Source organism: Loxodonta africana, chromosome 2, assembly GCF_030014295.1.
Source record: "Loxodonta africana isolate mLoxAfr1 chromosome 2, mLoxAfr1.hap2, whole genome shotgun sequence".
NCBI classification, from domain to species: domain Eukaryota; kingdom Metazoa; phylum Chordata; class Mammalia; order Proboscidea; family Elephantidae; genus Loxodonta; species Loxodonta africana.
This window is the reverse complement of record NC_087343.1, coordinates 122,050,927-122,064,839: the sequence shown is the minus strand read 5'-3', so window position 1 is coordinate 122,064,839 and position 13,913 is coordinate 122,050,927. Positions and strand designations below refer to the sequence as shown.

The 13,913-nt window shown below is 38.2% G+C and overlaps 1 protein-coding gene across 9 annotated transcripts in view; it reads right to left on the bottom strand.

Annotated features, from left to right (window-relative positions):
* Positions 1–936: 936 nt before the first annotated feature.
* The window catches only part of APC (APC regulator of WNT signaling pathway), a 159,397-nt gene continuing 146,420 nt past the window's right edge, over positions 937–13,913 (bottom strand). For all 9 annotated transcript variants that reach the window (XM_064274955.1, XM_064274965.1, XM_064274974.1 and 6 more), the window contains one exon: positions 937–13,371. In XM_064274955.1, the coding sequence (XP_064131025.1) occupies positions 6,819–13,371 (6,553 nt within the window). In that variant the 3' untranslated portion in view covers positions 937–6,818. The remainder of the gene's footprint in view (positions 13,372–13,913) is intronic.

Here is a 13,913-nt window from a genome sequence, read left to right as displayed (position 1 = left end):
GTTCCAACCGAAATGTGTACATGTCAGTTTCCAAAATCATTTTAGCCACAGCATCACCAGGCTTTTCACTGGCTGTGCTCCTCCACGTGGACCGAGACCTCGCACTGGGACCTACACCTTGCACCATATTGCTGCCTCCTTTTTCCTTTCATCCTTTTCCATCTCTTTTCAGCTCCCCATTCCTGGATCACCCAAAGAATCCCAAATTCTTGCCTCTCTTGTTAGTTGCTGTGGAGTCGACTCTGATTCATGCCAACCCCATGTACTCAAGAGTCGAGCTGCTCCATAGGGTTTTCAAGGCTGTGACCTTTCAGAAGCAGATCACCAGGCCTGATAGGTGAATTTGAACCGACTCACTAGGGACTCCTTAAGGGCCTCTCTTAGGAAAACCTGTTATATTTTCCCTAACCCTCTTCCCACTTAAATTCCAGGCTTAGCTTTATAGATCCCAAACCCACCAAGATCCTCAACTAAGGATCTTCCTGGAGCTTTCCTTTAACAGCAACTACCCTTGAAGGAAGTTGTAGTTTTAAATAATAACTTCTCCTTTTGTTTTGTACAAACTTTATCTGTCAAACTATTTAACTTTTAACTTAGAAAAATATAAATGACAATATAGAGTCTCACTGGTACCATGGTTTTTGGCAAGTTCTTTTTGTAATCGTAGGTTTATGTTTCATACATTCGATGCTGTAATATTCAATATCTAAATAAAGCTTCATACCTGATGTTCATGTTCTCCTTATGTTTGATGCTTTTTATCCAGAATTATACTTTGTCTGATATTAATGTTACCATCGTTTCTTTGCATTTGCTTGTGCAAGTTTGGTTACACTTTGTTTTATCCATTCTGCATCTTTTTAAGTGTCTCTTATTAACAGGATTTAATTGGAGGATTTTATTACTTAACCTAATCAGGAAGTGATCATTTTATTGTGTTTAATACTTTTTATTATTTGGCTTTACTCTGTCATTTTATGCTTCTTTGTGGCTAATTTCCTCTCTTTGTTTCCTTTTTTCTTTGGTAGTCTATCTTTTGGTTAGTGATTTGGATGGAAAATTTTACTTCTTTTTAACACTTGGGGTTACTACTAAGTTAAAAAATTGAATTTGTATTTTTCTAAAGTCAAATAGTATCTATTGACATGGCCTACGTATGATTAGAAATTTATCATGCATTTACATCTTCCCTCCCTTCCAACCCTTGCTTCCCAGTTTGGGTTGGAATAATCTGGAGTTTAAGACTATTAAAATTTCATCTTTTGAGTTAGACACTCACATTGACATTATCAGATTAACCACGATTATTTACACATTTATTCAAGTTTAACTACTTTACTGCTCAAAACTTTCCTTAGTGCCTTATTTTGTTTGGGCAGCTGGAATACTATAGTAGACACATCATGGTTTCTGGATGCCCAGTGTTTCTGAAATACCCCTCTTTCCCAGGCCCCACAGGCATGTAACCTCGCCTCTGCCAGTCCTTTTCACTGAGACAAGACTTGAATTTAGAAGCAAGCAGTGTGAAGCAAGTGCTGCATCTTAGAGCAAGGATGGCAGCAGAGGGTTTCGAGAGGGACAGCAACTGGGTCTTTATTGAAGCAGCCTCACAGTATGGCTTGGGTGTTGTTTCCAGTTGTATAATTTCCAAGGCTGCTTTTCTGGTCCCCAAGCAGTCTGTGAAAAAGCTACCTAATATTCTTTAAGTAAATGTCTTGTCATTTAGAGAAGGTCTTGTTGTTTACAACTGTAAGAAGAATCTGATTGATACAAGTACTTCATAGAAATTGAATGCTAGTTTGGCTGGTTACAGAATTCTTAGGTAACATTTCTACTCCCTTCAAAAAGCTATGCATATTGTTCCTTTTTTGGCAGGCACTATTCCCCACTCCACAGGTGTTTTTAAAGAAAGTTTTCTCTATTTTTGAAATAAAAACTCTTTAAGACGTATCTAAATGCAGTTTATTAGTTCCAAGTTACTTCTGGAACAAAGGGGGTTTAGAAATTTACAGAGGTCTTAAACTCACAGAAAATAGAACTAGGTCTCAGAAATGGCAGGACTGAGATAACCCCAGGAGCTAGTGACTCTAGTCCATCTTACTTGCTCTTTTTGTCTCCCTCTCATCTGTTCCCTTCTCCTCTCTCTGACTGGCTTTCTTTTAGGTTTAGCTTTATGTGGCAAATCATAGCAACCTCAGCCTTAACTGTACATGGTCTTTCAGTTCCAGTACTCAACCACCAACCAGAAATTTCCTTTGTGACTCTTAATTCAAATTGATTGACCCAGTTAATTTTTTTTTTTTTTTGAGCCAGGCCACAGAGTCTTCGATTGCTGACCAGCCGACAACGAGTCTCCCCTGGGTCAGGTATCCACTTCTGATGCAAGCAGCCACAGTCAGGAGGAAAGACTGTGGGTACATGGTTCAGTGACCAATCAGTGGAGCCAAATGTTGGGATTCCAAAAGGTGGTGTAGGTGGGACAAGTAATGTTTGACATCTCTCTGTTATTTTCCACTAAATGTTGCTTTAAATTCAATGGTCATCTTCACTAGTATACGTTAAGTTGAACATTTTTAATTTAAAAAGGTAACAATCAATATAACTTCAAGAAATTAAGTAACAAATATAGAGAATGAATTATCCTGAATATCAAGAGGAAAGAGAGTGTATTTAGCACCAAGAAAAATATTATACACATAGAACATACAGGTTTAAAGAAGCATTAATGGCCCAACAAAACCGAGAATATAGTTTTACAGACCACACAGAACAGAGTTATGAGAATGGCAGAAAAATGACCTGGGGTTTACAGTAGCCACAGTCCATAGGTTTCAACATTACAAAGTAATTTTTTTTCAAAGTAATATTTTAAAGTCAGCATAATATGAGGAAATAAGCTCATCAGAAAACTTAAAAATAATTTACACAGTCTATTTTGGCCACCATGACTTTTGAAAAATCATTGTTTGGCAAGTCTTAATGCTCTGAATATTCAAATCTTTCTTCATTTCTGGTAATTTAATTTTTATATTGTGGCACTGTTCTTTCCCTATCTTAGATACAAAGAAACCCCATGATACTGCGAATTCAATTATATTGCAGCTAGCTCCCATCCTCAGCAACAGACTCAATCCTTCAATTGTACCTTGCAGTAATATGATCAATATTTTATATAATTAAAAAAATTTTTTTAGTTGTATATATAGTTATTTGATTCTTAGGAAGCTTATCTTTTATTTCATTATTAGGTTACCCTCCCAAGTAACTTGTAAAGTTTATCCTCAAATATCAATATGACTTGCCATGGTTAACGGGCTGTTAATCAATCACTCCCATTGTAAACTAGTATACCGGGCACTTTATTGAAATCAATCTTACTTCATCTCAGAAATCCCTTTTCCTAGTCTCTTCTGAACTTACGGCAAATGCAAGTAAGATATTTGCTAAAGTTACTGCCTTTTACAATAACTGTTTAAAGGAGAACTTGAGCTTTTCCTTCAGATAAGTCACTATCTGTAGAATTACTTGTTTATTCATTTAGTCTGACAAGTTTGTCCATTACTGGGAGTTGAGATGGACAATATCAGATCAATATTCAATCTTTAACACCTAGAAAAGCTTAGATTTGCTGGTAACTTTGTCAGATTAAAGTGTTCAGTTGTTAAGAGGAATAAATACGTAGAGCTGAAAGCAATCACTCAAGGTGCTTCATTTTAGTAACTTAGGGCAGAGATTCTCGGAAGTGTGCTCCCCAGCCCAGCAACATCAGCATCACCTGGCAACTTGTTACAAACTTGGGCCTAACCTCAAATCTAATGAATCAGATATTGTGGGAGTGGGGCCCAGTGATATTTTAATAAGCATTTCTGATGATTCAAATGCACTCTAGTCTGAAAACCACTGCCTTAGGGTTTCTTTTTGCTTTGGTCTAAAGCTAGACAGGCCACTGCCCTTTCCCCTCCCCACCCCCCTTTTCTTTACAGGCATCACAACTTTTAACTAATCCCAACAGTGGGCTTAGTATGTCATTTCTAACAGGTATAAACTGGGAATATTTGGTCTGCACCCTGTGAAATTCGAAATAATTGAGATTTGCCCCTCTACTAATTCAGAGCCATCATCTGTAACTACGGAGTCTCCTCCAGCAACCTTTTCCTTGATGGACAATGTAGATTGCTTGGCCCTTCTCCTAGTCTAGGTGTTGGCTACAGGAATTCCTGAATTTTTTAACATGTGGAAGGCACCCTTCTTTCACTTCCAGTACTGATAACTTTTTCCCCCTTCCCTGAACCAAAGGCAATTTTATTCTAGTTGATTTACACTCCATGTCTTTTCAATAGATACTTGAAGTAGTTTATAAAAACTGGCATGCAGTAATTCAGAAAAATAGAAAATCAGGATCAAAGGAAGACACAAATACAAACCATATGCATGTATCTCTGTTGTATAAGGCAGCCTTTGAGAACAATAAATAGAATAAATTGGTATTACTATTTACTATATTAGTATTACTATTCACAAACTATTTTTTTCAGATAAAGTTGGACAAAAATCTAAATGTAGATGAATTCCAGAGACGTTTACAAAGTGGTGCAGTGTAAAGTGTACAGGGCACTTGGGAGTCATATATACCTTAGTTCAAATCACATCACTTTACTGGCATTGTAGCTTAAAAAATCATCTTCATTATCTGTAAGCTATAAATACAGGTAAGATAGGTAATTAACCACGTGATTTATGGGCAGTGGGTAGGTGTGTTTATTCCCCTCACCTCCTCTTCCCCATGGCCCCACCACGCCTAAAAATCATTTCCCTTCCCAAGTGCAGTAATTTTATTATTAAAAAACGATTTCTATCATTTACTGAACATTTAAGTTGAACAAAGTGAGCATTTATCATCCTCACCCTCTGATCTTTTAAAGCAAATTCAAGGAAGATACATTAAGTAAATTATTTTTGTGTTTACTTTCCTTCATTAAGGAAGGGATTTTCAATAGGTAGTCCTCGGATTACGAATGAGTTCCATTTCTAAATCTGTCTTTAAATTGCATTTGTACATAAGCTGGAAGTTAGGTATGGCTTGGATCTAACATCAGCTAGTCAAATGTTTGTCTTAGTAAATAGTGTACCTTTCTATGCATACAAAACAGTGCCCAGTATATAGAATTCTGAATATAATAGGCTTTACATGTAAAGAGGCTTTGGTTAGTCTAACTACGGGTTGTATGTAAGTCAGACGTTAATAACCCTGGGACTGCCTGTATCTTTTGAATATCTTTAAAAAAAAAAAAAATTTTTTTTTTAATTAAATCTTTACCTTTGAAGCTCCATGTGACTTGTATTTTCTGAGTATGGCAAAGTGCTAATTACACTTGACTGCTGGAATTTAGCCAACATACAGGGTGATAAAATGTGTTTATTCCAGACCCAGTTCCAACAGGTAGAAGATGAAGGGGAAGACAGAAGACACTTACATTGTAAAGCTTAGAAAAGATTACTTGTACCTAAGAATAATCAATTAATTTTCCAAGTTTACAATCCTATTAAGAAAAAGGAAACGATGTAGGTTTCTTAGGTTAGATGCTTAATCCTGTGCTAATTTTCCAAGTTTACAATCCTATTAAGAAAAAGGAAACAATGTAGGTTTCTTAGGTTAGATGCTTAATCCTGTGCTATGCAGTCTACACTGCTGTTACATGATTTTGTTTTAAATGAGCTGTAGTGGAGTTATGAAAAAGGAAACGTAAGTGGAAAGACATTAAACACCAGGAAGTACTAATCACATAAAGAAAAAATTCAGGAATGGTTAAGTGCCAATGCATAATCAACAGTCTTCAACTGTTTTTATTACAGTAAGAGGAATTTAACTCTTAATGCATAGAATTTGAAGAAAAAGATTTATGTAAGTTTTCAAAAGAGGCCCTTTTGACAATTAATAAAAATGTGAAATAAGACCCTTCAAACAAATACCAATTTCAGTAACAGTTTACATACAGCAATAATTTATTCTGAAATGTTCATTTAGTTTCTGTTGAGACACAATTCATGTCTCATTAATAAAAGAGCAGCCATCTCACCTCAAATACCAGAATATACAAGTTACAGCATAGCAAAAATTCTACCTACTTTTAGATAAAATCTAGTTCAGGTAAAATAGTTTCATTCAATGTTTTACAGTTACACAGATTTTTTTAGCACAAAATTGTGTTAATTGTTACAGTGTAGCTATCTATATGCATATCATGTAACCACAGAACTGTTAATCATTACTTCTGAAATTGAACCATCAGTTTCATTCATGCAGTAGAGCAAAGCAGGCTGGGTAAACTTGTTCATCGGGAACCATATTACTGTGAATTTCGCAGCCACATGATTAGTTATGAAGTTAGATGGACTTACAAAGACTAAAACAATTTTTTTTGCATAAATACCAATTTCTCCCTGATGAACAGTTTATAATCTAGAAATGATTGCTAACAGCAATATATCATATCTTCTATCTGTAGTGTTCATTATTTTAAGACAAGCAATAATTAAAGGATGATGGTATGGGATGCTATTTAAATACATGTAAAACATACTGTACAAATATACTTGGCTTTACCATTTTCTTCCTAACTATCAAGTGTGCCTCCCAAAATAAGACCAGTGAAGACTAAGTATACTATCATATATGGCTTCCAGAACAAAAACCCTCTAACAAGAATCAAACCTATTTACAAAAATTTTCAGTCTTTTAAAGTTTCATTTGAAACAAAATTTCTACATAGCAGTTGTAATTAACACATAATTTTCTTAGTTTCATCATTCCAGCTCTTTTAAACAGATGTCACAAGGTAAGACCCAGAATGGCGCTTAGGACTTTGAGTTCCACTGGATTCTGTGTTGTCAGTTTTTGAATCTCGTTTCTTTGTGTTGTTATTCACTGGTGTCGGGATCTGAGATGGCCGGGCTGAAGTGCTATCTGCACTGCTTTTCCTAGGGCTTGGGTTATAATTAAAAGGAGTCACTCTAGCAGCAACGGTCCCACTAGGTGAACTGTGTTTGCTTGAGCTGCTAGAACTGAATGGGGTACGCTCAGCTATAGAGCTTTCACTATTCTCTGGTGCAGGGACAGCATTACTTTGTCCCGCTTTTGCCTCAGTTCCTTTTTGGTCTGGGCTGTCTACCTGAATAAAAGAGTTCCTGCGGTTTTCCAAACCCATGGTGCGTACAGGAGCACTGCCATTACCCACATCCTGTTTTCCCTGATTATCTTTTGAATCTTTAACGTTTGGATCTCCTTTTTCTGAAACAGTGTCAATCACTGGGGGAGTATTTCCTGTGGGAGATCTTCCGGATCTAGGATTGTTAATGGGACAGTCCTCAATTCTCACCCAAACATCTTCTGTTTTAGAAACAGCAGGTGCCATTTGATAAATTAGAGTCTTTGACTCAGCACCATTTGTAGCACCTGAGGAAGTGGTCGGGGAAGTACTATTTGTGGGAGAAATTTCACTTTCTTTTATTTTTCTCCATGTTCCTTTTGTGGGTACGTGGTTTTCTTTAGTTTGCTTGGTTGCTGAAATAGAGTTCACATGTTTTTCATCCTCACTTTTTGCTTTTTCACTGGACTCTGATGAAGCAGAAAGAATTGAGGATGAACTTCCAGTTCTTCTCCAAGTGCTTACGCGAGGAAGGGACGATGAATGTTTGCTGTGCTCACGTTTCCAGGTTCCTGATCTGTTGATTGGAAGTCTGGAAGGACTTTCAGAATGGGAGCGTGCTATATCATGGCGCTTTGCTGGCCTTCCATCATTATACTCTACAGTAAGACTGAGGTTAGGTGGGAGTTTTCGCCATCCACCAGGCTGAACAGACGAATGTGTGGATAGAGACATATCAGGAAGTGAAGGACTTAAAACAGGGGTCTGTGCCTGGGACCTAGTGGGAGAATTTGGTCTAGAAGATGGAGAAAGAGATTCAAATGAAGCAGATTCCTCCAGTTTTCTCCTTAGGGTTGGGCTTGGAGCTTCTTTGATGAAAGTTGACTGGCGTACTAATATGGGTCTCTCTGATCTATCAGATTCACTTCCACTAGATTTAGTTGAAGACATTCTAGAAAGTTCTACCTTTTTATTGGATCCATTGCTATTACTCATCTGATTTAGCCCTTTGGACGCAGACTCACTTCTTGGGATACTACTGCCATTCTTGGGAAAACCTGTTTGTTTGGCAAGGTTCTGTTGGCTCATTTGTCTTCCTGGGGATGTATATGACATCTTCCCAGACCCCGAGGACTTAGTTGAAGCAGTACTAGGGGATGATGTCCTTGGCAACTGAGATAATTTATTAGGAGGACTTATTCCGTTTCTACCAGGAGAAATTGAGTTTCGCCCTGGAGACTGCACAGGTCTACTTAATGGTTGCTGGGCAGGTCTTGAAGGAGTGGAATCTCTAGATCCTGATCTAGAAGGTCCTTTATTTGACCCACCTGGTTGGGATGTCTGCCTGGTAACAGGGCTTAATTCTGACTTTACTGAAGGCTTGGCTCCTCTAGGAGAAGTGGTGGCTGTCTGACTTTCACTAGGACTTTTGGAGGCTGGAGTCTTAAGGGGTGGGCCTTTTTTAGAAACAGGACTTGTACTTGAAGAGCTATTTCGAACTCCTGGAATATGAATCATTGTCCTACCTCGAGAAATTGAAGGCATGTTTGTTTGAAGGGGCTGTTTCATTTGGCTTGAAACTTCTGAATTAGATCGAACTTTTCCAGTAATCAAACTTTTAAAAACTTTTTTTCCTCCTTTGATTCCTTTATTTTCAGATTCTATCTTTTTAGTTTCCAATGTACTTTTCTCCCCAGGTTTTAGAATTCGTGGGCCTTTATTACTTGTAAAGGGTTTTTCCTCTTGATCAGGTGTGAGATGAAATGGTGATCCCAACGAGATTCCTGATTTCAGCGAAAGGATGGAATCTGAATCAGATGAAGCCTGTCTAGATAAACAAGCAGCAGCAGCAGCTTGATGTAAACTACTCACTATGGAATTTGCACCTTCCTGAATAGCTTTCCAATCAAAATTTTCTGAATCAGGGGATAAACCATGTTCTGAATCTGGTCTCTGTGTATCTTTCAAATCAAGTGTCAAATCTTCTGCTAATATACCCCCCATATTTCTAGGGCTATGCTTTTCATTATCACCCTTCAGTCTGGAAGGCTTCTTCTTTTTTGGCATTGCAGAACTTATACATTCCTGTAAAAGGTCATCTTCAGAATCAATACTAAGAGAACTGAGAGAACTGTTTCTCGAGAAACAAACAGGGGTATCTTCAACATGAAATGATTTAGGCGCATAACCTGATGCCTGAGGTTTACTGGGTTCGCCTTGTGAGTCAGGGGGCTCAGTCTCTTTGACAGGTTCATTTTCTTTGTTGTTGTTGTTTTCTTGGTCAATGTCACTGAGAGAACTCAGGGAAGAATTACGAGAAAAGCAAACTGGAGTATTTTCAATAGCAAAATTCTGTAATTTTTCATCAGTGGCTGCCCCTCTGTCTGGTATGTCTTTGGATGACTGGGGAAAAGTGGATTGCTTCTGCAGTGTGGGCTTAGACTGACCTCGATTCACTGGCTGTTTTGTAACAGCCTGTGTCTTATTAGCTGATTGTTGGTTTGAGGTTAATTCTGTGTGGCTGGTGACTTTAGCTTCTGATTCCTTATTTTCTTTCCCCTTTCTTAATTCAGCCTTTTCTCTGGAAAGGTCAACATCGTCATCATCAAAATCTAGAGAACTCAAAGAATCATTTCGTGAAAAGCAGTAAGGAGTTCCTTCAATAGGTGTGTAATGATGAGGTGAATCAAAAGCAAAGCTTCCTCTAACTCGATCTTCATTATTTGGCAGCTTATCATTCAAATCCTTAGAGTTATTTTTCAAGCTCTGTTTCTTTGAGTCTTTGTTGTCTGAGAAAGTTCTTTCAGCATTTAAATTATTTTTTGTCTCTGTATTTTTTCTTACACGTGTCCTATATTCAGTATTTTGTGGTATAGGCTTTACTGGTGAAGTAGGTTTCTTTTTCTTACCATCTAATTGGTTTTTGTTGGTTCCAGATGACGATGCAGATGCTTGTTGGACCTGGTCCATGATCTTTTTCACACGGAAAGGCTTGTGACTTTTTCCTTTGGGCATAGCAGAATTAATGCATTCTGCAAGAATATCACCTTCCTCTGTCTTATTGTCATCCAGTTCAGGTATGGTTATAGATGGTTTTCCTCTTTGAGCCTCATCTGTACTTCTGCCCTCTGTAGGTATGGTATCCCGTTTTTCAAATTCACCTGACTGTGCCCCTGCTCTAACCCCTTCTCCAGCAGCTAATTCATTTGGAGGGGATTCCATTGTTAGATCACTTAGAGCAGTAGCCGTGGAAAAGTTTACAGGTGTCCCTTCTACACAGTATACCCGGGGCATCACATGCTTTTGTGTTTGTAACCTGTTTTGTGATGGCAGAAGTTTGTACACAGGAAGCTGACTTGGTTTCCTTGCTACAGGTGGAGGTACTTTTGAAGCAGTCTGGGCTGGCTTTTTGTCTTTGCGTGATGAATTTGTTGGCATGGCAGATATAATACATTCTTCTAATATTTCAATATCATCATCATCTGAATCATCCAACAGATCCTTTTCAGAGTCAGTAGGTTTCTCTACCTCTTTTTCTTGGTTTTCATTTGATTCTTCAGGCTGCTCAGATTCTGTTTCATTCCCATTGTCATTTTCCTGAACTGGAGGCATTATTCTTAATTCCACATCTTTCTGTATAAACGGTTCATCGACACTCAGAGCACTCAGGCTAGACGAACAGGAAAATCCATCTGGAGTGCTTTCTGTGGCAAAATGTAATAACGTATCAGCATCTGGGAGAACTTGGACCCTCTGAACTGCAGCATTTATAGCAGCTTGCTTAGGTCCACTCTCTCTCTTTTCAGCATTAGGTACTTTATTTTTAGATGCCTCTCGCTTAGTCTGAACTGTTTGAGGAGGAGGAGGAGGGGTTTTACTTCTGCTTGGTGGCATGGTTTGTCCAGGGCTATCTGGAAGGTCACTGGGGCTTATAATGCCACTTATCATTCCACTGCAGGGTTCGCTCTGAACAGAGCTAGCAATCGAACGACTCTCAAAACTATCAAGTGAACTGACAGAAGTACATCTGCTAAACATGAGTGGAGTCTCCTGAACGTAGTGCTCTGGTGGACTTTTAGGTGTCTGAGCACCACTCTTTGATGGCGATTTAGCCCCAGAAGAAAATTCAACAGCCTTGTGCCTGGTTGATTCTGAGGATGATAAACCAGAAGCCTGGAGTCTGTTGGATTTGGTCCTAATGTGCTGAGACACTGCTGGAACTTCACTCACAGTTTCCTCAGTTGATCTAGTTCCGCTGTTTTCTTTCAGTTCTGCTATTTGCAGAGTATTAGCAGAATCTGTTTCCTGTGTTGTCTGATCACATCCTATTTCATCTTCAGCTGATGACAAAGATGATAATGAACTACACCTTGAAAAACATATTGGGGTATCTTCTACACAGTAAGTCTGTATTGTTTCTTGGTTGATAGAGGGAACTTTGCAAGAGGTAGCTTTTTGGGCCTGACCACTTCTGCTTTGTGCTGAACTTGGATGAAGCTGATTTTGCCTCTTGGCATTAGATGACGGTGGGGATGCATTCTCACTGCTTGAAGAGATGTGTTCAGTTTTAGTACTTTGTCCAGATGAACTCTTTGAGAATGAAAATGATGGTTTCTGTGGGGCTGGGATATCTGAGGCATATTTTAAACTGTAATCAATAGGTTGATCCACATGATGCTCCTCTTCGTTATATTTTATGCTGTAATTTGTTGGTCTCTCTTCTTCATGCTGCTCTTCCTCAGAGTAACGTTCGCTATAGTTGGTTGGCTTATCATCTTCATAATCATCTTCCTGACACAAAGACGGGTTTACGTTTTGATTAATTCCATGACTAGAACCCACTCGATTAGTTTCTGAACCATTGGCTCCCCTTGACCTATATGGGGAAACACATTCTTGCTGTCCAAAATGTGGTTGGAACTTGAGGTGTTTATCATCAGTGCTCTCACTATATACGGGAAAAGTTGTACTCTGACTCCTTGATTGCCTTTGCTCACTTTGTTTTATTTCATCTTCTATTATGTGTTTGGGTCTTGCCCATCTTTCATTCTGTGAAGGACTTTGCCTTCCAGAGTTCAACTGCTCATCTGAATATTTAAGACTATAATTTATTGGTGTATCTAATTCTCCATCATTATCATCCATATGATTTGCACTATGTATTTTATGGGCTAGGTCAGCTGGATACTGACCATAACTGCAAAATTTGCTTTCATCGTCTTCAGAATAAGATTCAATTGAGGGTTTCATTTGACCTCTTTTACCATAACCATCACTACTACTGACACTATTTAAACTATCATTCGAAGATCTCTTATATTCCAATTTAGCATAAGGCATAGGACATGTCCTATTTGAATTTTCTGACTTAGTGAAGTTGTAGGTATTTGAATGCGTGTGGGCAGCAGAGCTTCTTCTCAGTGCATTTCTCTCATCTGTTACACAATGTGATTCACTGGTTGACCCAGAACTTCTGTCTTCTTGAGGGGTATGAATGGCTGACACTTCCTCCATGACTTTGGCAATCTGGGCTGCAGTAGTGGAGATCTGCAAACTTCGCTTTGAAGAGGTTCCTGGATTTTCTGTTGCTGGATGGTAGGTGCCTAGGCCAAGTCCTCGCTCTCTCTCCAAACTTCTATCTTTTTCAGAACGAGAACTATCTAAACTTCCTCTTGATGAAGAGGAGCTAGGCAACACTGTAGCATTTAAATATGGTGAAAGGACAGTCATGGTTCCAGCATTAAAATTGTCTGATCTATTATCATCGTGCCGATTGGCGTCAAAAACATAGTCACCATAGAGATTCTGCTTGTGTCTCTGCTTACTACGATGAGATGTCTTGGGACTTAAATTGTCAATATTGTCAAAAGTTTCTGATAAATGCTGAGCATCTAATTCTGCTTCGAGGGCTTTTTGTTTCCTAACATGAAGAGATGGCAGGCTTGAACCAGGAGACATAATATTGGCATCCTTATACTTTGCGGGTCTGTTTGCCATGAGATTCCTTAAAGCTGCAGCACTTCCCATTGCAATCATTTTGTGCTTTGAATGAATGAGGTTCTTGAGCATGCTAACTGCCCCCATGTCCCATAATGCTTCTTGGTCTTTAGGATTTCTTGCTGAGAGATTCCACAAGGTTCCACATGCATTACTCACTATTGTCAAACTGTGAGATTTTAAGTGTTGTAATAAGGTTTGTAAGCAGTTGTTCTCTCTTAAGATTTGCCTGAAATAGAAGACACCACAAAATTAAAATCCAAATCTGTGTATATTCACAACAAATTAACTGACATAAAACAAATTTAAATCTAAAGGTAACTACTAAAACTTATTAATAGGCATAGTATAATTGTACCAAATTATTCTAGAAATTCCAAGCATTCCACATCTCCTTTTGCTTTCTTTGCCCATTTAATGTTTATTGTTTTTTAAATATCTGTTGGACTAAAAGAAGTAAAAGGGTTAATTTTAATCTAGTCTGCATTACCCATTCTCACCCAAATAACTTTAAAAATTTTTTCTTGAGTAGATACACTGACTCTATTCACCTGATGACAGAATTCCCCAATTTAAGGACTATAAATTTATCATGAAAGGTTATGCTGACTAGGAACTCTGTAGTCATTTAATCTATAGATGGTGTTGACTACTGTGACATCTTGGAAGAGGTAGAAGAACTGATAGATTTTTATGTAGTCAGGGAGCATACTGAAAGCTCCTAGATCAGCAAACTGACTTATTAAAGTAATCTCTATGTCTCTGGCTGGG